Source organism: Balaenoptera acutorostrata, chromosome 3 (genome assembly GCF_949987535.1).
Source record: "Balaenoptera acutorostrata chromosome 3, mBalAcu1.1, whole genome shotgun sequence".
In the NCBI taxonomy this organism is placed as follows: domain Eukaryota; kingdom Metazoa; phylum Chordata; class Mammalia; order Artiodactyla; family Balaenopteridae; genus Balaenoptera; species Balaenoptera acutorostrata.
Window position 1 is genome coordinate 85260790 of NC_080066.1, and position 26783 is coordinate 85287572.

The 26783-nt window shown below is 36.5% G+C and overlaps 1 protein-coding gene and 1 pseudogene across 5 annotated transcripts in view; both read left to right on the forward strand.

Moving 5' to 3' along the window:
- DMXL2 (Dmx like 2) overlaps positions 1–26783 on the forward strand; it is a 158107-nt gene that overhangs the window by 66471 nt on the left and 64853 nt on the right. For all 5 annotated transcript variants that reach the window (XM_057543197.1, XM_057543198.1, XM_028167484.2 and 2 more), the window contains 8 exons: positions 371–610; positions 1134–1405; positions 2049–2745; positions 3084–3205; positions 15159–15248; positions 17626–17743; positions 22314–22433; positions 25684–25911. In XM_057543197.1, the coding sequence (XP_057399180.1) occupies positions 371–610; positions 1134–1405; positions 2049–2745; positions 3084–3205; positions 15159–15248; positions 17626–17743; positions 22314–22433; positions 25684–25911 (1887 nt within the window). The remainder of the gene's footprint in view (positions 1–370; positions 611–1133; positions 1406–2048; positions 2746–3083; positions 3206–15158; positions 15249–17625; positions 17744–22313; positions 22434–25683; positions 25912–26783) is intronic.
- Positions 10411–10958, forward strand: LOC103006812 (HUWE1-associated protein modifying stress responses 1-like; annotated as a pseudogene).

Sequence of the window (26783 nt, forward strand, 5' to 3'; positions counted from 1 at the left end):
TAAGAAAATTAGAAATAATTCCATAATCTCTGATATTCAGTTCATATTTAAATTTCAGTCATCTCAAAAATGTCTTTTAGATTTGCCTTTCTGTTTTGTCTTTCTGTTCCCTCATCCCCAGACCAGGATTCAATAAAAGTTTGTGCATTTGGTGTGTTTCGTTTTTAAATTAGTAGTTTAATTCCATATGTCTATGCCATTAGTTCATTTACCATTAAATTCAATTAAAAATTTCAAATTGTGCTAGAGTTATGTTTACTTTTTGTTTATCACATTTTCTGTGTAATGGAATTAGTCTTTATAGGCACATGTAATATTTTAAAAGATATTAGAAATTCACATTGAAATTTTATCTTTTTTGATTCTACAGATATTCCAAATGTCTTGGTTGGCACTGTATTTAACATTGATGATGGAAATGGGGGCTTTGTAGTTCATTGGTTAAACAACAAAGAATTTCATTTTACATCATCTACTGAAATATTTATGCAGCAATTACGAAAACTTTCTGAAAAGCAGGTAGATCATGAAAACGACAAAGCAGATAGAGAAGATGAGGAACGTTCACAGGAGGAAAGAGAGAGGGGTTTACGTATGAAACTAGACCATGGTTAGTATCCTGTGTTCAGATTTTCTTTTTTACAAGCTGACAGCTTTTTGTGAAACCACCTTTGGTTTGTAATCTTTCCTTCCTCCCCTCCTTCCTTTTCACTTTTCCATTAATTCCACAGGTCTTTACTGACCATCTACTATGGACCATCTACCATCTAACTTTGCTTTGTTATAACCTATTGCTTTCAGTAATATATTACTTTGGAAGCCATGCTTTTGGGGGGGAACAGGTTTTGCTAATAATGGTAATAGTAAAGATAATTTGATAGTGTGAATGAAATTTTGATTCATCTAAAACTAAGAAATGTAGTAATTTTCAGTTCAGACCAGAAAATAGTTTCCTTCCTTGTTTTTTTTTCCTGGCCATAAGTTGGAAAAGGGATTCATGATTTCTAAAGTTAGTATGCTATTTATTGATAGTCTAGTATGTAAATGAATTTCTGTAGTATAGTCTAGTATGTAAATGAATTTTCTATAGTATTTCTGTTAGTATGTACTGATAAATTTATTTTCTGATTTAGAATTATCCCTGGATAGAGAATCTGAAGCAGGTACAGGATCATCAGAACATGAAGATGGAGAAAGAGAGGGAAGTCCTAGAACCTGTTCACGACCTGGTGTACCAATGCCACTGCCTACAGTCCTGCTTGATCGGAAGATCGAAATGCTGCTAACTGAATGGAATAAGAATCCTGACATGCTTTTTACTATACACCCGGTAGATGGTACCTTCCTAGTGTGGCATGTAAAGTATTTGGATGAATATAATCCTGGAATATTTAGACAAGTCCAGGTATATTTTAATGATGTAGCAATTTTTACATTTCTTAAAAAAGTAAAACAGATGCTATTCAGATTTATCAGGTTTTCAGAAATACTCAATGATTTTATTTTTGATAAGCAACTGAGAAGAGACTAACTTGCTACCAAAGGGGGTCAGTGACCACAGATTTTATAAACTTGATTAATTTAAGTAAAATGAATTTGGCTTTGAAATGTGATACTGAGTACTTGAATGTATGTGTATTCATTTTTTCTGGGAATTCACAATATTTTGAATAAACTTAAGAAACTACCCTAAAAATGTGACTCAGGATGAGTCCCTTCCACTTCTTCAGTTTTATTAATTAAATCTACTATCTTTATTGGTTATCTTTCTGAACAATATTTGTTTAGATTTATGGTTGTAGTCATCTAGATGTACGGGCAAGTTTCAAGTTTCAAATACTTGAAACTATTTCTTCAGTTTTCTCATAGGCGATGAATAGAGATATGATACTATATAAATAGAGGAAAAGGATTAGACCATAATGAGTTCGAAAATGATATATTTTGCTAGGAAGCTGAGGTTTGACATTTTGAAAATGGAAGTATTTTTAGAACACTTTGAGAGGAGGCAGACTGCTTACACTGAATCATGTAATTGTGTTTTTCAGGTTTCTTTTTCTTCTCGGATTCCTGTTGCATTTCCATCTGGTGATGCAAGCTCTCTTAGTAAAAATATCATGATGTATGCCTGTATAAATGCTACAAAAGATTCTCACCACACTCTGTTACATGAAGACATGATGGCTGAATGCAGTCCTCATGGATCACAGCTGCATTCTGGACCACACAGTACAAATATGAACATTTTAGCTCCCACAGTAATGATGGTCTCTAAACACATAGATGGCTCTTTAAATCAATGGGCGGTCACTTTTGCTGATAAGTCTGCCTTTACCACTGTTCTAACTGTATCTCACAAATTTAGATATTGTGGTCATAGATTTCACCTCAATGACCTGGCATGTCATTCAGTTTTACCATTATTATTGACATCATCTCATCATAATGCTCTGCTGACTCCTGAATCAGATTTTCAGTGGGACTCAGACAATAAATTAAGTAGATTAATGGATCCTGTAAGACACATAAACGGTTCCTCGAAACAGCCTCTCAGAAATGCAGCAACACGTACATTTCATGACCCGAATGCCATCTACAGTGAACTTATTCTGTGGCGCGTGGACCCAATAGGACCTTTGTCATACACCGGAGGAGTATCAGAGTTGGCGCGAATTAACTCTTTACATACTTCAGCCTTCTCTAATGTTGCTTGGCTTCCAACTCTTATTCCTAGTTACTGTCTTGGTAAGTGTTCATTTTAATAGTGAAATTAATAAAAGCTTTAAGACAGTTATTTATATATAAAATGATTTATATTTGTCATTAGGAAGATTTTTAATAAGTATTCAGAATGTAAGCATCAGACTTAAGTTTAGAGTTTCTAGACTTTTGTTTTTCATCTTTTCCCTCTCATAACCTATTTGTTGAATTTTTTTGGTTAATAATTTTATATCTATTAATTGTATCTGTGTTTCTGGACCATGGTTATGTCTAAAAAGAGAAGTGTGAATATTTTTTTCTCATACTTCAGCCAGTAATAAAAATAAACTATATATTATAATGCAAAGTGTTTACTTTCTCAGGCACATATTGCAATTCTGCAAGTGCTTGCTTTGTTGCTTCTGATGGCAAAAATCTGAGACTCTACCAAGCTGTGGTAGATGCAAGGAAATTATTGGATGAACTGTCAGATCCAGAATCTTCAGTAAGTATTTCCTAATCTTTATTAATATATCTAAACTAATAAGGAATTCTCTTTTAATTTGTCTAGGACTTTTGTTAGTTGGTGTTTAGGGAGTGAGCATCTGTTCTGGGCTCTGTGTGACTAGTTTGTTTTTTCTTAATTTGTGTTCCAATTTACATGAATCAAAATTACAGTCTGTTGACGCTTTCACTGCTGTGGCCCAGGTTCAATCCCTGGTTGAGGAACTAAGATCCCACAAGCCACACAGCGCGGCCAAAAAAAAAAAAAATTACAGTCTGTACATCACATCACACATCAATACGTTTTACATTTAAAGAAATAAATATGATCTTTTTTCTAAAATGTGATTTTTTTCTTGACATTTTTCACTCTTTAGTTTGGTTCTGTTAATCTTTTTTTTGCTCAAGAAACAGCTCTACCAACCTCTATGTTTAGGTTGGAAAATTTGAACTTTTCTGAGCTTGATTCACTATTTTAAAAGTCCTCTGGTTAGAATATGTTATCAGTGGGTGGCAATGTCTCATTCTGGTAGTTATCTATTTGAACTGGAAGTCATGCATATTAGTCAGTATTCAGATTTGAATGGTGAACTTTCCATTTACCTATAAAAACGTGCCTTTTAATAAAATAACTTCTAATAAAAAATGTTTCCAATATTGAAAATCAAAGACTGTTTTTGTTTTGTTTAATTTTAATTTTTATTTATTTATTTATTTACTTATGGCTGCATTGGGTCTTCATTGCTGCGCATGGGCTTTCTCTAGTTGAGGCAAGCGGGGGCTACTCTTTGTTGCGGTGCACAGGCTTCTCATTGCGGTGGCTTCTCTTGTTGCGGAGCATGGGCTCTAGGCGCACAGGCGTCAGTAGTTGTGGCTCGTGGGCTCTAGAGCGCAGGCTCAGTAGTTGTGGCGCACGGACTTAGTTGCTCCGCGGCATGTGGGATCTTCCCGGACTAGGGCTCAAACCTGTGTCCCCTGCATTGGCAGGCGGATTCTTAACCACTGCGCCACCAGAGAAGTCCCTCAAAGACTGTTTTTGAATGTCTGCCATGTACCCCTAGACGTGTAGAGAATACAGTGTCTGCCTTTAAGGGAATTTAAATTTAGCAGAGGAGAGAAATTATTATAAAAGGTTAAATAACGGTTTAAGACAGAAGCAGAGGTGTCTGAAGTTGGTATGTAATTAACTGCCAAACACTATTTCATAATTCAGGGGCAAGAGAGATCAGAGTAGGGTAGGCATAGAAGTTTTTATTAAGGACAGTATTTGAATTCATTTTTGATAAGATTCAGAAAGACAAATCCTTGGTCTTTGCTGAGTGATAGAGTAGCCTGAGTGGATACAGGAAAGTACGTGTATAAATAAGACTTGTTCCAGAAACAGTGGTAATTGGACTGGAGCCACAAGTTCGGCATAGAGAAAGTCTAGAAAAGTAGCATCTTTAAAATTATAGAGTTGGAAGATTTAAAGGTCCCCTAGTCTAACCAGCCATCTGATACTTTGTCTCTACCACATTCCTGCCAATTTGTCATCTGGCCTCCAAGGAGGGAAGCTCAACTCTAAACGTAGCTCATTCTGTCTTTGAATTACCATCACTATTATATTGAAATTAAACTTGTAATCCTTAAATTCTACTTGTTAGCTTTAGTTCCATTTAGAATAAGTCTAAGATTTCTTACATGTGAGAGCACCTTATGAGGGGCACCTATCTTGGAACCCCCCAATTTTTTTCCTCAGGCCAAACCTGCTGTTCCTCTGCCTATAAATTTATCTGTTTTATATGTGACCCTGGTTACTCTTCTGAGTAGCTTTCAATTTGTCTATACACCGGGCATCGTAGGATCACTAGAATATAGCAGTATTGTGGCGTCTCTCAGTAGATACTATTATGTTTGGGCAGGCACGCCACATTTTTTGTATGTAATTCATATTGAGCTGACTTTCAATTAAATATCACAGAGTCTTTTTTTTTTTTTGCTAGTAAGCCATTCTGTATTTGTGCATTTGAATTTGGGACCCAAATATAGACTTATTTCCCTATTACATTTCACCTTGCTAGGCTCAGCTTAACAGTACATCCTTTCAGTATCCTTTTGAATCCAGATTCTGTTACTTGTGTTACTGCTTTGACTTATGACTTATATCACCGGCCTATTTGATGAATGTTGTTCTACATCTTCATCTAAGTCAGTTACAGAAATGTTAAACAGTACTGGACTGAAGAAAGAACCTAGCAGTATACATTTGAAATCTTTCTCCATTTTTATTGTCTAGAATATTTCTCCAGCTTATCCCAAGGATTTGCATGAGGCAGCTTGTGGTGTACTTCACTGAAGTAAAATACACCCTGTCTGCCATATCTTTTGCAGTCAAAAAAGGAAGTCAGATTTGTAGGAGATGATTGTTTTAATGTATAGTAGGTTGAATGTGTGTATCCTAATGTCTCTTGATGACTAAAACGTTGTACTAGATAGACATCAGGCTCTTTATTCTGACTTACAGAAGTATGTTGTTTTCCTTTTTGAAAATTGGAACCTTTGCCTGTTTTTAGTCTTTTGGCTGTGGCAATCCCCATGACTTCTCAGAGAGAACATCCTCTGTGGTTCATTGTTCTCATTGGCAAAATTTCTCAATAACCTGGGCATTACTTTTTCCAGGAAAGTATAAATTCATTTAGAGCAGTTGGATACATTCTTGGAATTTTAAAATTTATCTTGGTCTTCTGCTCCAATGTACTTACCAATGTACTTTTTTCTTAAACCCTCCATTTTCATTATTTTTTTTAAAGTTAAGAAGTAATACTTATTCATTGTAGAAAATTTTTGGTCCTTTCTACTTTTGCAAGCTAAATTCTTGAAATAGAAGACCAGAGACAAAGTAGGAATTAGGAGTTCTTTTTTCTCCTGATCTTTATTAACATTAAACCATCAGCCTCTGTTAATAAGCCTATCTTTCTCTTTCTCTTTGTACTCTGAAAACAATAATTAATTCAGTGACTTAATTTTTCAAACAAATCTTTAATTTTAGAATAGTTTTAGGTTTACAGAAAAGTTGGAGATATAGTGCAGAGTTCCCATATACCCCTATTGTTAACATCTTATATTACCAGAATACATTTGTCACAACTAAGAAACCGTTATTGGTGTGATATGATTAATTAAACCCCAGACTTTATTAAGACTTAACTGATTTTTTCCCACAAATGTCTTTTCCACTAAAGTTGAGGTTCCAGGACCTCATCCACAAAGCCACATTACATTTAGTCGTCATGTCTCCTCAGTCTTCTCTGATCTGGGACAGTTTCTAAGTTTTCTTCATCTTCATCAGCTTTTTCTCATGACCTTGACAGTTTTGAGCAGTACCGGTGAGATATTTTATAGTATTTTCCCTCGACTTGGGTTTGTCTGCTATTTTTCTCATGGTTAGACTGGAGTTACGAGATTTGGGGAAAAATACCTCAGGTGTGTGAAGTACGCTTCTTGTGTTACATGAGGGGCACATGCTAACGATATGGTTATTAGCATCTTCCCTCTTTTTTTCTTTTCAGCTGCAAGTTTGTTAATTTATTGATGTTTTTAAAGAACCAGCTATTTGTTTCATTGAACTCTTTGGTTTTGTTTTAATTTTCATTAGTATCTGCCGTATATTATTTTTTTCCTTACGCTTGATTTTTTTTGGTTTTCATTTACTAGGTTTCTTGAGATAGGAGCTTAGGTTCTGGTTTTTTTTTTTTTGGCCGAGCCGTGCAGCATGTGGGATCTTAGTTCCTGGACCAGGGATCAAACCCGTGCCCCCTGTGGTGGAAGCGTGGACTCTTAACCACTGGACTGCCAGAGAAGTCCTAGGAGCTTAGATTCTTTTTTTTTTTTTTCCTTTTCTTTTTTTCTTTTTTTTTCTTTATTTATTTTATATAGCAGGTGGAGCTTAGATTCTTGATTTGCAACTGTTCTTATTTTCTTTTTTTTTTTTTTAGGAAAGAATTACTCTTTAAGGCTTTCTTTATACCTATTAACATCAATTTTTTATAAATGTATTTTCAAAAACATTTTAAAACGTGTGCACAGTTTCAAAATTCAAACAGCATGTACTGTACTGTTATTAAATAAAAACTCTGTATCACCTCCCACACTTCATTGGAAACCCCTTTAAACCTTTTGTTTTTAATTCTTTTGATAAGTTACCACCATAATTCTAAATGATGTGCTTAGATTTCAGTTTCTTAATTTACCAGCAGTGGAAATCAAGTCATTTCCATCTTCTTTGATAGAGAGGGAATTCAGCTCACATTCCACTTGTCTCTCTCTCTCCACTGAGTTTTGCTAGCTGTATTAGTGTGTGTGGTTTTTCTATTAGCTGCCTTTATACTTTTAAGTGATGTATACATAATCCTGTATTTTCATTCCGTCTTCTTTACACAGTATCTCTTTTATCATCCCAAAGTAAAACGAGGAAAGTTGCACCCCTGCACTCACCCTTCCCTCCTCCTGCTCTCAACTTGACTTCTGCCAACTGGAGCGTTACCTTTACGATGTCTTTTATGACATGCACGTTCTATTCTATAACTAAAATTAGGTCTTATGTTTTGATTATAAAAATTGAAACTAGTAACCATCTAATTATAATTATGTAAATGTGATCATTTCAACTATTTGTCACTGATTTGTCACAGATTCTCTCAAAGGAGAAAGTCCAAAGGGTTAAAGTCAAATGACCTCTCTTATATTCCATCAAGTGATCAGGCCACAGTTTTGCTCGTCTTGTATTTGAATCAAAACTTTCTTCTCTAATTTTTCAGTTGTTTTCTTGGCATTTCTAATTTCTTGGGCTTCTTTTTTCTTGTTGAGAGGAAAAAAAGAAACCTAAGTCTTCTTCCCCACTGGGCTAAGGGCTCCCAGCTTCTTAATTGTCCTGCCTGTTAAATCTTCCTCTTTCTGTTCTTGGAGGAATTCCTTTTAGGGTCTTTTGATCTGGTGTTTTAATTTGAGCTGTGTTTTTCGGGATGCTGCAGACGTGTCATCCTCTCCGTTTCACACCTAGAATTCCACCACTGTTTCCTGGACCATGAGCTGCTCTTCTCTCTCCTGTACTGTCGATAGAGTACCTCCTCAAATATTGTAAATTTTTTAAAAAGAAAGGTTGCCTGGTAGATAAGGATTCTGAAATCATTCTGAATCCAACATGGCTGGAAAAGTGTTTATTTTACCTTCATATTTATTTTTTAAAATATTTATGTATTTATTTGGCTGCCCCGGGTCTTCTTTGCGGCATACAGGCTCTTAGTTGCAGCATGTGGGATCTAGTTCCCTGAGCAGGGATCGAACCTGGGCTCCCTGCATTGGGAGCGCAGAGTCTTAACCGCTGGACCACGAGGGAAGTCCCTTTCCCTTCATATTTAATTGATAAGTTTGGCTGGATATTAAATTATAGATTTAAGATCTTTTTTTTCCCCTCAGAAATTGAGACCATTATTTCTGTCCTCCAGTGTTTTGATAAGAAGTCTTATACCTATAGTACTCTTATTCTTTTATTAGTAACCCCTCCCTCTCTCTCTCTTTCTCTTGATGCGTCTAGAACAGCAGTGTACAATAGAAATATAATGTGAGCCATACATGTAACTTAAAAGTTTTCTAGCAACCATTTAAAAGTGAAAAGAAAATGGTGAAATTAATTTTATAGCATATTTTCATTAATCCAGTATATCCAAAATAGAATTTCAACATGTAGTGAATATTTTACATTATTATTTTTTTAAACATCTTTATTGGAGTATAATTGCTTTACAATGGTGTGTTAGTTTCTGCTTTATAACAAAGTGAATCAGCTATACATATACATATATCTCCATATCTCCTCCCTCTTGCGTCTCCCTGCCACCCTCCCTATCCCACCCCTCTAGGTGGACACAAAGCACACAAAGCTATGCGGCTTCTTCCCACTAGCTATCTGTTTTACATTTGGTAGTGTATATATGTACATGACACTCTATCGCTTCGTCCCAGCTTACCATTCCACCTAGCCATGTCCTCAGATCTATTCTCTACGTCTCTGTCTTTATTCCTGTCCTGTCCCTAGGTTCATTAGAACCATTTTTTTTTTTTTTTTAGATTCCATATCTTTGTATTAGCATATGGTATTTGTTTTTCTCTTTCTGACTTACTTCGCTCTGTATGACAGACTCTAGGTCCATCCACTCACTACAAATAACTCAATTTCATTTCTTTTTATGGCTGAGTAATATTCCATTGTATATATGTGCCACATCTTCTTTATCCATTCATCTGTCGATGGACACTTAGGTTACTTCCATGTCCTGGCTATTGTAAATAGAGCTGCAAGGAACATTGTGGTACCTGACTCTTTTTGAAGTCTGGTTTTCTCAGGGTATATGCCCAGTAGTGGGATTGCTGGGTCGTATGGTAGTTCTATTTTTAGTTTTTAAAGGAACCTCCATACTGTTCTCCATAGTGGCTGTATCAATTTACATTCCCACCAACAGTGCAAGGGAGTTTCCTTTTCTCCGCACCCTGTCCAGCATTTATTGTTTGTAGATTTTTGATGATGGCCATTCTGATCCGTGTGAGGTGATACCTCATTGTAGTTTTGATTTGCATTTCTCTAATGATTAGTGATGTCTTATCCATATTTAGAAGTAGACTTGGGAACTTAAAAAAAAAGATAAGTCACAATGTTGCCCTGCAAAAAGAGGTTTTAGTAAGCTGAAGTTAAATTAAAACTATTTAAAGAACTACCATACCACCCAGCAATCCCACTACTGGGCATATACCCTGAGAAAACCATAATTCAAAAAGTCATGTAGTCTTTGGGGTGGGCTCGGCGGCGCAGGCAGGGCTACGGGGAGCGGTCAGCAGTCTTAGGCGGTGGCGGCCATAAGGAGGCCGCGGCGCCATGGCGGGCGGTAGACGCGATCAGGCCGGCGAGGCGAGAGGCGGTGGCGTTCATCCGGTCCGCGGCAACCTTCTGCAGGGGCCGGGGGTGGGGAGGACCGGGGCGGGGGTCATCCCGGGCAGCGCGGAGCGGCGGGGCGGGGCTCGCAGGCCGTCGGGGTGCAGAAGGCCTGGGCCGCTGCGAGGAGCTGCTGAAGGCCGCTGGGCCCCGCCGGGCCGCTCGACGACCAAGCTCCTGCGGGGCTCCGCCTGAGGAGGACGCGGCCGTGGCGGCTGCGAGGCCACGGGAGGTCGCGGAGGATGGAGGAGCGGAAGGAGGAGGGCGAGGCCGAGATCCAGGAGCACGCCCGAGCATTGGTTCTTTAAGTGGGAGCGGCAGTGCCTGGCCGAGGACGAGCAGGACGAGCAGCTGCCCCCCCGAGCTGCAGGAGGAGGCGGCGGCCGCCGCGCAGCCCGAGCACAAGCAGCAGAAGCTGTGACACCTGTCCCAGACCTCGGCCACCGCCGTGGCCGTTCCCTTCCAAAACGCAGCCACCGCCGTCACCAGCCTCTACAAAGAAAGCGTGGATACCCATCAGGGAAGTTGTGATATTGGAATTCAGATTGGCTATCAGCGACGCAATAAGGATGTGTTGGCTTGGGTTAAAATGCTCAGAAGAACTATTCGTAAAGAAGATTTGATCAGCTTCCTGTGTGGAAAAGTTCCTCCACCACGAAACTCTAGAGCTCCCCCAAGACTGACTGTAGTGTCCCCTAGCTGAGCTACTTCAACGGAAACTAGCTCATCTGTAGAGACTGATTTGCAGCCCTTCCGGGAAGCCATAACTCTGCATGGTAAAGCCGTTTAAACATGTTTCTTTGGGAAAATGGTTAAGAATGTGCCTGTGGACCCAATTTCACATTTAGGTTTAGGTCCAGATATATTGTCTGTTTTTTGTCTGTTCTAGTTACTACTTGCTCTGGAAATGTTTAAATAGAATGTAAGCTAAGAACTTATATGGGCAATTTTTGAGTGTTAGCCAGCCTATCCTAAAAAATGTTTTTAGAAAGTTAGTTTGAGCTGATTGGTGTTACCATAACAGCATTTTTTGCAACATTGATTAGAATTTATTGCTTTACACGCTTATGTTGTATATGTTTCCTAACTCTTCTGAGTCAAAGAGGAAGTTCTTGTGTCTTAAGAATTTTATTGCATTTATACTTACCTGGAGAGCCTAGTCAATGACAGGCAAGTAAGGCAGATAACTGTTGGGCTCGTTCTCATGGGAACTCCCTTTGATACCTTAGGTTATTGAGTGTGCCTGTAGAACGTGAGCGTTGATGACCCAAGAGGGAGTGGACAGATGTAAGAAAAATTAAATTGACTTTCCTTATGTCTGTTGTTCCTTAGGGCCTTGCTTTGATAGTCAGGACTGTTAGAGAACAGGTCCATCTCCCCAGGCCAGACCTGCCATAAAAAGGCATTTTGGCTGAGGGGTTTAAGTATTATTGGAGAAGCCTGGGGTATATAGTCAGTAAGTTTGTTGTTGCTTGTTCTCTAATACAGGCTTCCAGATAGAACTGGGAGAGGTACTTATAGGACATTCAATACTGCTGTAAAAATAAAACAACAAAATAATAAGACTTGGTTGAAGCCAAGATGAAAACATGGATTGTGCAAGTGACTAAGCAGATAGAAGTAATTAGTGAGTTAGGTCATGAGTCCTGTTAAAAGTTCACATTTATGAGCCATAGTGTAGGTCATCTAAAATAAAGTAACCTGCTAATAAAAACTGGGATATATACAAAGGGCTTCTATATCATCAAAGCTTTAATGCTTACAGAGATTCTTGTTCTCATTGGCAAACATTGATTCTTTACCTAAAACCCCATTCAGAACATGGAGTTGGAACAAGTGTTGGTTTTTTTTTTCCCTCTTGATTGTGAGATAGTTTACGATAAGTTAAAAACACAAAAACATTTTATTGCAAGAAAGTCCATGATGTATGGACGCAGTACTCAAGACTGCTTGCTGTTTCTAATATAGTGGAATAGTTGATGCCGTCAGAAAGTTTGAAACCCAGGCAAAATAGAGATTGATCTGTTCCTACTGAATCAGAGTTTCACATCTTTTACTGTTAAGTTTGAAAAAAAATTACTAGAAGTGTACATAGTTTGTCAGATTAATTTTAGTGCATGGTAGTATTTGATGGAGTTGTGTTTTCCTTAAGCATTTTGATTTCCTTGTTAAAATGTCTTCTTTTCTGTATTATACTCTACAATAAAAGGTAGTTTTAAGAAACATAAATGCCACTCTTGTTATAAAATCTTAAAAAAAAAAAAAAAAGAGTCATGCACCACAATGTTCATTGCAGCTGTATTTACAATAGCCAGGACATGGAAGCAACCTAAGTGTCCATCGACAGATGAATGGATAAAGAAGATGTGGCACATATATACAATGGAATATTACTCAGCCATAAAAAGAAACGGTATTGAGTTATTTGTAGTGAGGTGGATGGACCTAGAGGCCGTCATACAGAGTGAAGTAAGTCAGAAAGAGAAAAACAAATACCGTATGCTAACACATATATATGGAATCTAAAAAAAAAAAAAAAAAAGGTTCTGAAAAACCTAGGGGCAGGACAGGAATAAAGATGCAGATGTAGAGAATGGACTTGAGGACACGGGTAGGGGGAAGGGTAAGCTGGGAGGAAGTGAGAGAGTGGCATGGACATATATACACTGCCAAATGTAAAATAGCTAGCTAGTGGGAAGCAGCTGCATAGCGCAGGGAGAGCAGCTCGGTGCTTTGTGACCACCTAGAGGGGTGGGATAGGGAGGGTGGCAGGGAGACGCAAGAGGGAGGAGATATGGGGTTATATGTATGCTTATAGCTGATTCACTTTGTTATACAGCAGAAACTAACACACCATTGTAAAGCAATTATACTCCAATAAAAATGTTAATTAAAAAAAAACTAAGATTGTCACTTGGTCAAGAGACTGTCAAACAAGGAAGTTGTCTATATTGAAAACAAGATAATCGAAGTAGATGAAAAAAAAATGTTTGCTTTCTTAAAGCTAGAAAAGTAAAATTATAATTAATCTTATTTTTGGTAAAAATAAACTTAAATTTAAAATAATATTGTGAGTTTTAATACACTTACTTTTCAATTTTTAAATATTTTTCAACCACTTTAATGTTCTGGAAAAAAAATAACCATTAAAAAATGCATAAAAACATGTCTGTGCAGTTTTACTTTTGCCTTAGGCTCCAGTATGGCTCATCAAGACACTGCTGGATCCTGTATTTAAGATTTTGCGGGACTTCCCTGGTGGTGTAGTGGTTAAGAATCTGCCTTCCAATGCAGGGAACACGGGTTCGACCCCTGGTTGGGGAACTAAGATCCCACATGCTGCAGGGCAAGTAAGCCCACGCGCCACAACTACTGAGCCCGTGCGCTCTGAGCTCGCCCACTGCAACTAGAGAGAAGCCAGTGCGAGCAGTGAAGAGCCTGTATACCGCAACTAAGACCCGACGCAGCCAAATAAATAAACAAATATTAAAAAAAAAAAGATTTTGTTATTTTGTTCATTATGATTTTTTACATTAATTTTTATTTAAAAATATTGCATTAAGATATTATTTATCTTGATTATTGAGCTTTTGGTGCCCCCTTTAAATTGAGGGTGAAGTTGAGCGGGATCCTGTAGTGTTGAATAAGGCATTCGGTATGTCCATTGGTTATAGCGCTGGCAGAATAATTGTGGGCAGGGAAGGCACATCCTTAGCTGGAATAGGTATTCCTGTGAGGGGACCTTGGCCTCGGCTATATGTTGGAAGTAGCTGAGGAGCTTGTAAAATGCCTGATGATCAGATTGTACCCCAGACCAGTACGTCAGTGTATGAAAGTGGGATCTAAACATCAGTGATTATTAAAGCTCCCCAGGTTGTTCAGTGTGCACCCAAGGCTGAGAACCATTGATCTGCAGCAGTACTTCTTAAACTTCAGGATGCACATGAATCATCTGGAGAGCTTGTTAAAATGCAGATGTATTAGCTTTGTGGTCTGAGAGTCTGCATTTATGAAAAGCTGTTGCTGCTGGTCTAGTGACCACACTTTAAGTAGCAAAGATTCATGGTGTGTTAGAGAAATTCCAGTGTTTTAATCTCACCAACTGTAGGCCACAGTTGAGTCCAGGTTTCAAGTGGACAAACCCAGCAGACTGTTGGCACCACTTCCAGGTGTCTGAGCTAACATTTTAAATCCTGAATCTTGGGTGAATATACCCATAACAAATTCAGCCCTACCCAAGCACATATGTTGTCCTCCTTTGTCTAATAACCCTATAATCTGTTCCCATTCATGCACTCTGGAATTTGCTGATACAAATTGGAAAGATCCTATAACTCCGGTGTATATGCTACTTTCCCATAGCCAACCTTGTACTTAGACTCCTAGGCTAAGCTGGGATCTTATTCCTCTTAGTGGCCTGAAGGTAGTAAATAGTGGAGGTGTTGCTGAGGAGAATGGGCATCTCAGTTTTTATGCTAGAGAAGGCTGCTTGGAAGGAGGGAGAAGGAAAACTGCTTTTTTCAGCAGAAAGGTTTTGGGGTTTTGGGATTCAAAGTTAGGCTTCCTCTTAGTTTACACATCCCCATCCCAAGACACAGAGTCCCACTTCTCAACCTTTGCCCTTATCTTCGATCTGGCAGGGTTGTACTTTTAAATGGCATTGCAGATCTGCAAACCATACACACAGGCATAGGGCTAGATCCTCAGCCAGATCTCTCATGGGGCATTAAGTTTGCTAAATGAAGACATGTTCAAAGAACTAGATGCCTTGAAGTTATATACTGTTTATGTAAACACTATAGATTTTTTTCCTTAGTTAATTTTTAAAATGAGAATGAGTAAAGAAAGTTGAAATATTTCTTTGAATGTATGAATTGCCATTTGTTAGTCAGTGAATATTTAGAAAGGCCTTTAATGTCCGAGATGCTGTGTCATATTGACAGTAGATTCATATGTTGTTGATCATTAACTTTTTTTTTTTTTTTCACAGAAACTTATTGGAGAAGTGTTTAATATTGTGAGCCAACAGTCTACTGCTCGACCTGGCTGCATTATTGAACTCAATGCAATAACCAACCAAGTAAAAACATGCTTGTGAATTGGTGATACTAACATACTTTGTCCCAGAGTGCTTAATATGCATAAGATACACAGTTGAACCTTGAACAACTTGGGGGTTAGGAACACTGACCCTTCTCACTATAGAAAATCCACGTATAACTTACAGTCAGCTTTCTGCATCCTCAGTTCTGCATCTGCATATACAGTTAACTGCAGATTGAGTAGTCCTGTAATAATTACTATTGAAAAAAATTCCCATGTAAGGGGACCTGTGCAGTTCAAGAGTCAACTATATTTCATTTCAGAATAGTTCTCTTGTTTGATACTAAATATAGCCAACTTCTCTTGATTTCCTTAGTGAAAATCTCCAATGATTTACGAATTCTTCGTCTCCAGTTGAATTGTATCTGTAGCCTTATTTCCTGTTTAAAGGTCATTTGATTCAGTCAGGGAAGCCATGAAGGAAAATACAGTACAGCTGCATAGAGGCTCGGTTTGTGGTTTTTCTTTTTATATTGTTACTCATTTCAACTCAGTAGATGGTGACATCAGCTTTAAGAGTGTTTGCTTTGTTAGGCTGAGTATTAGATATTTTTATGAGATCCATTAAAATGAAGATAGAAGTAGGATCAAAGTATGCATTTACTTTCTAAGTACAGGTCTTTTGTGTAGGCACTGTTCTTTCCTAGCCCCTACCTAGAAAAGAAGGAGAACCCTTCCCTCTACAGGGAGTTTGTAAATCCCATTATAGCCCTCATATTTGTTTCTTCAGGATCATGTTTATGGACTGAAGGGGACAGAAGTAATATATTCATTCCAAATATGAAAAAAGTTTACTTTGATGAGGAAGTTACCAACTATTTTCAAACAAGGGAATGAAGAAAGAGCCAACCATATTTAAAAACAAATATAGTATTATGTCATTATTTTTCCATGATGCCTTGCACATTCTGTTGGGGAAAATGTAATAATTTCCACCAATGTAGAGAAATTACCACATCAGCTCTTGACAACAGAAATGTGGCTGCCGGACTCAAATTACTAACGCCTCCTAGGAAACCCTTAACTTGTGATTTCCTTTTTTTCACTCCATAGGGATATGGGAGAAGAGTGTATTAGCTTCAACCCATAAATGTCTTAATTTTTAATGAACTGCGAGTTAAATTCATTTCCCCAGTGTAGCCCCTTCTCTACTCTGTACCATGGTATATTATTACAGACCTCTTTCACCTAGCATTTTGCTTTTTACTTCATACTTATTGAAGATTTTTCCCTTTCCATTTGTGGCTATCTTTATCACAAGGGCTGGTAAACTGCAAGCACTGATAAATGGCTTAGGCTTATAAATCATTCTATGTTTGTTTCCAATGTGCTGTATGCTTTCTGTATCCGTGAAAGCATCACCCTTCCCTTTTCTTTCATTTATTCTTCTTCCCTGGGGGAGGTGACCTTTTATGCTATGAATGTGAAGGGATTTTTTTATGTTTCTGTATGGAGAGACATAAAAATACCTTATAACTTTCATAAAAATTTTGTGGGTCAACCTAATGTCATAGTCATTTTATTTCCTTCTATCAATACTATGAAAGGAGGCTGATTTGCTTTATTCTCTAAGATTATAGCCCATCCATTCAGTGCCAAGATTATCATAGCTGCTTGCCTTCCTTGAAATCTGTGGGGCAGCCATCAAATTGTCTTGACCTACTTCCATAATAAGCTTTTGTTCGGATTTAGCCTTTCCTTGAATTTCAGTTCACTTTTGTGATTCTAAGTAGCTATTTGTGATTATCTTTACTCTTCTCTGTGTGGTCCCAAACATGATTTTGTAGCATCAGCTGACTGTGATGTTTCATCTATTCTTTTAGAAATCTTAGTTACTTAAATGTAAATACATTTCTTCAGATATGTGTCATTCCCACTGGCTGTTATAGGATCCTTCATAATTCCCACTAGACAGACTTATTGGAAGTACTTTGAGGACCTTTCTGGTTTTTTTTTTTTTTTTTTTGGTTCTCAAGTAGAATTAGAAAAAGAACCTATGGTAGTGTGCTTAATACGGTCTGCATGGCCACCTCCAGCCAGTCATGAGACCTGATATTTTTGAACCCAGAGTGGCCTAGATTACTTAACTGTTTTTTTTTTTTTTTTGAGATGCAAACCTGTTGATTTGTTTTTACTAGAGTTTCACAGTTCTGCTATTGACTATAGCATCTTTGAAAGTAATTTATCTAATGATTTTTTTCTCTTGCTTTTTCCATTCTAATTAGTCCTTCTATAAAGAATAGAAATTGTTAGAGAGATTTTTTTCTTCTATTTTATATTAGGGTTCTTGGGGAGGTAGTGGGTGGAAGATACAGAATTTCAAAGATAAAACTTTACTTTTTTCATATTTGTAGTGTGGCTCAAATACACAGTTGCTTCATGTGTTTCAAGAAGACTTCATTAGAGGATATAAACCACATAAGGAAGATATGGAGAAAAAGGAAACAGAAATATTTTTTCAACCATCCCAAGGTACTTTTAAAAAATAGTCTTGAGTTCTATACCTTAATCTTAGAAAACCTCCAAACTTTCATTGAGTGTGGATCTTTATATCAAAAGTCATCACTCATGATTTTTGGCAAATACACCAGTTCTATCAGAAATGCTTTTTTGTAGGTGAAGAACACATGAGGGTAAAAATTATATTTTGAAAGACAGGTTCTCTGGTGACATAGCCTTTTGCCAAGAAATGTTATTTATGAAACCTAGTTTTATTGTTTAAAAACTTAACTTTAGTTGTTCAACTCCACAATTAAATTATTTTGATTGGTAGTAAGTATCCCTCTGGTATCTTAAGGAAGCCAATTAATATAAGTTTACTACAGATTATTGATAAATATAGGAGGAAGATATTATGTTGTATGGTATACCAAGAAGCTTAGGTACGCTTAGGTATTATGTTGTGTGGTATACCAGGAATTAAAGGTGCCATCTCATAGTTTTCCTCTCTGAAGGGTTGTATTTCTTTCTTCTTCTTGTGAAAGAAAGTAGTTCTCCTAAGACCTTTCAAGAACAAACCGTATGATATTTAAACTTTATTATTTAGCTTAAAATATTCCTTTTAGAAGTTAGACTTTGTAATTATAAAACTTTCATGTTCTATTTGAAAATGAAATTTGAAAATAGAACATACTGAGTAGAATACTTTCTGTTTGAAGGTAGGAAAGACATGTCCTACTTTAAGAATTCATTTTCTGTGATTAATAGTTTTTAGTTTACAAAGGGTTTCCAGATACTTTATCTCATTTGGTTACAGATTGTATCTAGAAGGACATATTTAATTTTCTTAGTATAGCTTTTATCACAGAATTATGTATAGTCATTTAAGGAAGGTATTTCTACTGAATTTGTACCGTTAATTTCGTTTTCTTTAGTGGAAAATCAGAATGAGTTCTGTCTTCTGTGAGGCTTAGCTCAAACATCTTTTCACCCCTCAGACTAATAATTTTTTCCCTTTCATGCATCTTTCTTCATAGATCAGAACTTTTCTTCTTTCTAAGTTATTCAGTTGTCACGTTCAGTTTTATTTCACTGTCACTATAGCATAACAGTACTGTATAGATTTAAAATGTGCTTTTCCATAGTATTTCACCTTTACTTGGGTTAAACTTTTTTATATGCTTTCCTGCAAATCTAACTATCAATTATCATGCTACTTCTGACAGGGAATACATGCCAACCTACTAGAAAACAATGCCTTATATAAGGTTGGTATTTTTTAAATAATATTTTTAATTGGAAGACCTGCATTTAAAAATATTATTTTATTTCCCTCTTTTGAGATTATATATATATATATATATATATATATATATTTTTTTTTTTTTTTTTTTGGCTTGTGGGATCTTAGTTCCCCAACCAGGGATCGAACCTGGGCCCATGGCAGTGAAAGCACCAAGTCCTAACCACTGGACCGCCAGGGAATTCCCTTGATATTTCTTCTTCTTTTTTTTTTTTTCTTTTTGTTGGGGTATAGTTGCTTTACAATGTTATGTTAGTTTCTGCTGTACAGCGAAGTGAATCAGCTATATGTATACATATATCCCCTCTTTTTTGGATTTCCTTCCCATTTAGGTCACCACAGAGCACTGAGTAGAGTTCCTTAGGCTATATAGCAGGTTCTCATTAGTTATCTATTTTATACATATTAGTGTGTATATGTCAATCCCAGATATTTCTTTATGTCACTGTGAAATCAGGCCGAAAGATTTCCTGATGCTTTTCTTGGTTTTCCTTTAGTTTTTGTACAAAGTTTCTCTTGATTTTATAGCTGTTTTCTTAAGGGACTTGAAATGTGTATTTCTCCTCTTCCCTGACCCTGCTGTATTTTGTATTTTCTAAGTTTTAGTTAAAAATTAATTACTCTTTTAATTAAGAAAAATGCCAGTTACAGACAAAAGTAGAGTGCGTAGTTAAAGGAACCTTCCTATGCCCATAACTTAGATTGATGATTTTAAGATTTTGTCACCTGCTTTATCTACCCTATTTTCTTTTCTTTTCTTTTCCTTTTTTCCTGAAATATTTTAAAGTAAACTCAGCCATCATGTTGTTTCCCTCTTGTGTACTTTATGCATTTCTAAAAATGACTTTCTTACATGTGTGCTGTTAATCACATTGATAAAATAACAAAATTTCTCAGAATTCTGTAATAACTAGTCCATATTTACTTCATTTAATTGTCTCAAAAAAATGTCAGGGTTATTTTTTCTTAATTTGTTTGGATCCGTATCCATATAGAGTCCACACACTGTGTTTCATTTTTTAAGAGTCTTTTAAGCTAAAGTAATCCCCCTTTATACTCTTATCATGCCACAGACTTGTTTTAGAGAAAGTTATTTTATAGGAATTTCTCTGACCAGTTACTTCATTTAAAATTTTTCCTGTAAAGTGCAAATTACCTCTGTAGACTTGATTTGATCCAGGTTCAACATCCTAGATGTTGCTTTGTTCATCATAGAAGGTCATAAGAAAGAACATAATGTTAGGATGTCTCGTTTTTAGTGATGCTAAGATTCAGAAAATTCACCTGGTGGCACCAGTGTAAAACTTGCCAGCAATCTATTATCTCATGGTTTCTTCCATTGATATTGTTGCTTTCCAATCAATTATTTCATTAAGGATTGCACAAGTGTGATTTTCTAGTTTTATCAATTCTCATTTATTTATTAGCTGGAAAGCATTTGTAAGGAAAAGCTTTCCCTTATCAATGGCAGCTTTTTGGCTATTTTGAAATAGAGTTATTTTTAGGAAAGCGAGAGTAAGTGCTTAGTTCTTTCCCTTTAATTGATGATTTTGCTTAGTTCTTTCCCTTTAATTGATGATTTCAAAGGAGTTTGTGCCCAGGTTGCTGCCAGTCGTTACGGATGAATTTATTGTTGTTGTTGTCTTTCTTTTTGTTTTGTGAATCATTATGAACCCATTTTAGAAAAACTACTGAAGAATAATACACATACAAAGATATACTCATATCACTCATGAATTTTTATGTACTTAGCATATTTCAGTCAGTTTGCAGTCATAATTCTAATGCTTGCGTTGTCCTGTATTAGGCTAGTGAAGACCCTTTCAAGTTGGTCCTGAGTCCTTTTGACACAACCTCATTATTTTTGATAGTTTGCTTTCTTTCAGGCACAGCAAGATATGCCGGGCTTATCTTGTAGATAGCCTTTGCAAGAATGGAGTCATCCCTCCAAACTGTTCCTTTCAATGGAGCATGGTATTTAGAGGCCACAATTTGGGTTTTAGCCGTGCTCATTGCCAATGAGTTGCCACTATGGGTTTTCTTTTTTTTTCTCTTTTTTTCTCCTTCCTTCCTTCCTTCCTTCCCTCCTCCCTCCCTCCATCCCTCCCTTCCTTCCTTCCTTTTTTATCAAATGAAAGAGTCTTTAAATTCTATACTGCTTCACAATTTTCAAAAGTTTCACACCCATAATTTCATATAATGTATAGGTTTTCATTTTTAAAGAAAGTTTTTGTTGTCCTTTGTAGATCTCGTTTTCATATATGAAAAATGCAGTTGTCAATAGGGAAAATTATGTTCACAAATAATGTCTTTTCATAAAAAATGCATAAAATTTCTAAAAAGTCTCTCCTGCACCACCATCATTGGCCCTCCACCCATGACTATTAATTTTTTTAAAAAATGCTATTTTACATATAGAAAAAGCAGGATACATGTTTACTTCATTCTTTCCATTTAATTGCCAATTTTCCAATTAAGGAGTTAGTGCCCCAGTTACTTCAGGGGGCATCCAGTGAGGCTGACTTGCTCCTGTTCTTTTTCTCCCTCTCTTGCTCTTGCATTCTCTCTCTGTGTCTTTCTCTTCCTTTCTCTCTTCCTTTCTGTTCTTCCTTCTGGTCCTCTTATCCTTCCTTTCCTTTTTTTCTTATATGCCCTCTCTCTTTTGGTATTCTTATGAACTCAGTGTGTTTTAATAAATTGTATTCATTTTTATTCTTTGATGCTCAAATTGTCCCATCTTTGACCAGTAGGTATCCCTTCATGTTGACTTTTGTACTTTTGTTGTAGCCCTGTTAGTCTTAGATAGCCACCTAACTTTTAGCATAAAAGTTATATAAAACTGCTTCTAGGGGCTTCCCTGGTGGCACAGTGGTTGAGAGTCTGCCTGCTAATGCAGGGGGCACGGGTTCGAGCCCTGGTCTGGGAAGATCCCACATGCCGCGGAGCAGCTAGGCCCATGAGCCACAACTACTGAGCCTGCGTGTCTGGAGCTTGTGCTCTGCAACAAGAGAGGCCACGATAGTGAGAGGCCCGCGCACCGCGATGAAGAGTGGCCCCCGCTTACCACAACTGGAGAGAGCCCTCGCACAGAAACAAAGACCCAACACAGCCAAAACTAAATAAATAAAAATAAATTAAATAGTTTAGTCTCATAGTCACAAAAAAAAAAAACTGCTTCTATACATCTATTTTTCCCTTTCCTCCCAACTTCTATACATATCAAGAGATTTTGTTTAAAATGCCTTTCTCTTAACCCTATAGAAACATGTTAACTTAAATATTCTTTTCCTTTAACAATAGGATACCGACCACCACCATTTTCAGAAAAGTTCTTTCTAGTAGTAATTGAAAAAGACAGCAATAATTGCTCTATTCTCCATATGTGGCACCTTCATCTTAAATCTGTACAGGCATGTTTAGGTAAGTAATTATATTACAGTTTTATGTAGAGATGATATGAAATAAATTCATTTTACTGGATATGCTTTAGGTTGGTTAATTCTTTAAAATGAAGATCCAGTGAACTGTAAATTGAGTTGCTGAAGTGAAGTATGTATAAGCCAAACTTTTAATTACAAGGCCATAAATCATTAATGAAACAGGTTAATCTAAAAACAAACCAGTCAATGGGCACATTAGACATATTGAAAAAAAAGTTTGATTGATTTATTTTTTAATTAATATTTATTAAATGCCTATTATGACTCTGTTCTAGATACCATGTCTCTATAAATCAGTTTTGCCCATAGAATTAATGTTGTATTTTTTTGTTGGTGAATACACACTGCCATCTGATACCATACACATTAGCTTTAGCATCACTAAAAGAAAATTTGCTATTTAGAAAAATGTGATTGAGCATCTGACGTTCAAAAGGGGAACTGGTTTTGTAGAATATTAGGAAATGCAGCAGTGATTAAAAAAATTATTTCAGCCATGCTTTTGCTATACATATTCATATTGATGTCTTAGCAAATTAGAAGATCTGTAATATGAAGTACAGAAATTGATTATGAATCTTTCTTTTTAAAACAAAGTTACTTTTTGAGAGATACTTGTTTAAATGAAGAAATGCATAGTTAGCCATATCAAACTGAATCTACTTTAAACTGATTAACCCAAAATATTTGAGAGTTTTGAAAATATTTTATTATTTCTGATGGTTATATAATTTTAATGATTTTATACATGCTAAACATTTAATACAGAGAAATAATAATGTATATGTCTTTTGTTCTCTTTGTAATCCACATTATCACAAAACTGTGTAAATAGCAGTTCTAACTGGGCCACGAACTGGGACTGGAAAAGCCAAATGATTCAATAGAATCTTTACCTGTGCCTAGTTGAGGCTAATCTTCTTGTGGTAGGAGGAATCCAAAAAAAATTTCAAAGCCTTTGGAGTTAATTCTTGGCGTTACATGTTGTTCCACAGGAATGCAAGAGTAGAGGGATCTATTGATAAAAAGCTTGTCAGGAAGAGAATTTTATTTTTATTTATTTTAATTGAGGTAACATTGGTTTATAAAATCATATAAGTTTCATGTGTATAGCATTCTAATTTGACTTCTGTATACACTACAGTGTGCTCACCACCAAAAGTATAGTTTCCATCTGTCACCATAGAGTTGACTCCCTTTACCCATTTTGCCCTTCCCCACCCCCTTTCCCCTCTGGTAACCACCAATCTGTTCTCTGTATCTATGTGTTGGTCTTTGTTTTGTTTTGTTTGTTCACTTACTACTTTTAAAAACGATTCCACATATGAGTGAAACCATGCAGTATTTGTCTTTCTCCATCTGACTTATTTCACTTAGCATAATACCCTCCGGGAAGAGAATTCTTAACCCACCGGAGAATATAGTATTTTCTAGAGTTGGGCACAGAGCCAGGAATGGTTCTCAAGAGATTAATAGAGGTAGTAACAGATCCTTGTGGTAGGATAGGAATCATGTGATGCCTTCTGTCCCCCTGCTTATGAAGGAAGTATCCCACTGCTGTTCCCCTCAGGTCAGGGCTAGTGTAGAGTTGCCTTGCTTACTCTGTTTGTGACAGCAGTAAAAGGTCACAAACAGTAAGATTACAATAGAAGCAAACAAATCATATGCTATCTTTAGCTTTGACATAAAGCATCTATATTTTGGTTCTAAAATGTGCAGCGGATTTAACATGGTGTACATTGCCATTAAAGCTGATATGTGAATTTAGCAGTGTGTTGAAAATCCTGGCAAAGGGTGAAGTGATAGACTTACATTTAGGTGGGGAAGGAACATTTGGAGTACCTTCTAGGTACCAGGCACTGATATAGTTACTTTATATATGTGAGATAGATGTTACCCTCAGTTTACTAATGGAATAATATTAAGTAACTTGACCAAATGGCACATCTAGTTTGTCACAGACTAAGTTTCAAAATTAGGTCTTCTGGCTTTAAAGCCTCTCTTTTGCTTTTTTCCCCTGCTCTTATTTTCTTTCTTTGCATGAGATATATACATTAGAAAATTGCCTGGTTTGTAGAAAGAGAAATGATTCAATTCAGCCTTATTTTGCAGGTGAGAAAATAGCTAGAGATGATGAAGTACCTTGCTTAAGGCAACATATCTAGTTAGTTTTAGAGTAGGAGTAGTATTTCTGTCTTCTGACTACTGATTCAAGTTTGTCATCTTATTCTATTTTACAAAAAATGTTTTCACATTTCTTATTTAGTGGTCTGCCATTATAAAAGAGGTCGACATATTTAAAATCCACCAGAAGCAAAAGGGGATTGATTATTATCTCTCCGTATTCTGGTGCTACTCGGGATGTACAAAGCTAATAAGACCTCATCCTTGCCCTTGATGAATTCATAGTCTAATGGGGGGAGGGAGATGGACATACAAATAGAAATGTGATGCAAAGTATCTCTTACATGTAGCAGAAGCACAGATAACTAAATCTGCTTAGAGATTTACACTCCACCTGAATGTGAAAGCTGGAAACTTTTTGGACAGAGATCAAGGTCAATATGCTTACAAAGCCATTCAACTAATACTATCTTAAATTTGTTTGGAACTTTTATATGTTCTTGAGATCTTGTTTATTATCTTGTTTCAGCACTTGATAGTTAGTAGGCTGGTATTTTAGTGTCTTCTTTACCGCTAGCTAATTTTATGACCTAAGGAAAATCATTACGCTTTCCAAGTTTAAATTTCTTCATCTATTAAGTGAGGCAGTAACTTGTTATTTCTCAAAGTTTGATTTATGACCCATCTGTTTCAGAAATACCTTGGCTGCTTATTAATGCAGATTTATGGGATCTACCCCAAAACAACTGAGTCAGTGTTTCTGTGGTTAGGCCTGAGAACCTTCATGTTAAAAGTTCCTCAAGCTTTTGATGTGTTTTAAAGGTTGAGAACACTGGGCTAGAGAACTTGTTTTTTTTCTAGATCGTACATGTTGTGATTCTTCACTGACAATATCCCTGTGATATAATTGGTGATGCTAAGAAAGAGTAAAATAGTTAAAAAAAAAAATTCTATCAAGGTAACTGAGCAAAAGTTTGAAAATTGATCTTGTCTCCAGAGCACTTTTAAGAAACCATGTTTCTTAAATCATCACAAAATATTATTCTAGCTCATGTATATAGTGATGATACTAATGTATTTCATAATTTCATAATTTATTTTCAAAGCTAAAGCTTCAGAAGGTGTTTCATCAGAGAGTCTACTTTCAGTCCCTGGACAGAAGAACGTAGACTCTTCTCCAGAAACCTCTCCTAGTATGAGCCCCATGCCACATTCTTCATCAATTGCCAACCTTCAAACTGCTAGTAAACTGATTCTGAGTTCTAGACTGGTATATAGCCAACCTCTTGATCTCCCAGTAGGAGTTGAAGTAATAAGAGCAACGCCTTCAGCAGGTAACATAACTTAAAGACCGGACAGTTGTAGCTCAGAGCAATCTTCAGTGCATAAAATGGGTGAACTCTTCTGAAATATGTGCAGAGTTGACACTGAAATAAAGATTTGTTCTCTACTAATGATACCTCTGTTTAGAAACATGTCTATTTTAGAAATAATTTCCTGTGATAAATGTAATCAGCTTGGCAGAAAATAGTGTGAACGTTTTAATGCAAGGTTTCTTGCCTACGCTGTGATTTCCTATAAATAGGAATACTGTGATAGTGAAATTGCAAAGAAAAATATGGTCATATGTGAATTATTGAAGCTTTTTTTTTTTAAATTAAGGCTTTTCATCCACATTATTGCTATTATTAAGTATGTTTGACCAAGAGTTGGCAGATACTTTGGGGGAAAAATGTAGGATACAGGATTAGAGTTTGGTTTGCCTAGAGTGATACTGACATTAGCAAGGTTGGTAAAGTAGTTTAAAGAGCAGGACTGGCATCTGTATTTTAAAATGTTCTGTCATTTGTGGAATTTGAATTGAGTTCCTCGAATAGTGTTTTTGGGGAACCAGAATTGGAGGTTCAAGACTATTCTAATTACTGGGGAATGATTTTGAGTATGAGGTTCTCTTACTCATCCCTAACACAGGTTTGGAATCAGAGTTGGAAAGTCCACATTAAGAGTTTACTCTGGGCTTTTGTGGCTGGTGCAGATTTAGGTCAGCTTTTGAATCTTTCAAAGTATTTGGAAAGTTTAGGATACACTCAAATAAGTTTATTGGAATTAATAATGATAAATAATATTTTGCAGGGACTCTGTAAAATGCTTTCAAATGTCTTGTTGGACAGTAAAACTCCAAGGGAAGTAGTAACGTGATCCCTAT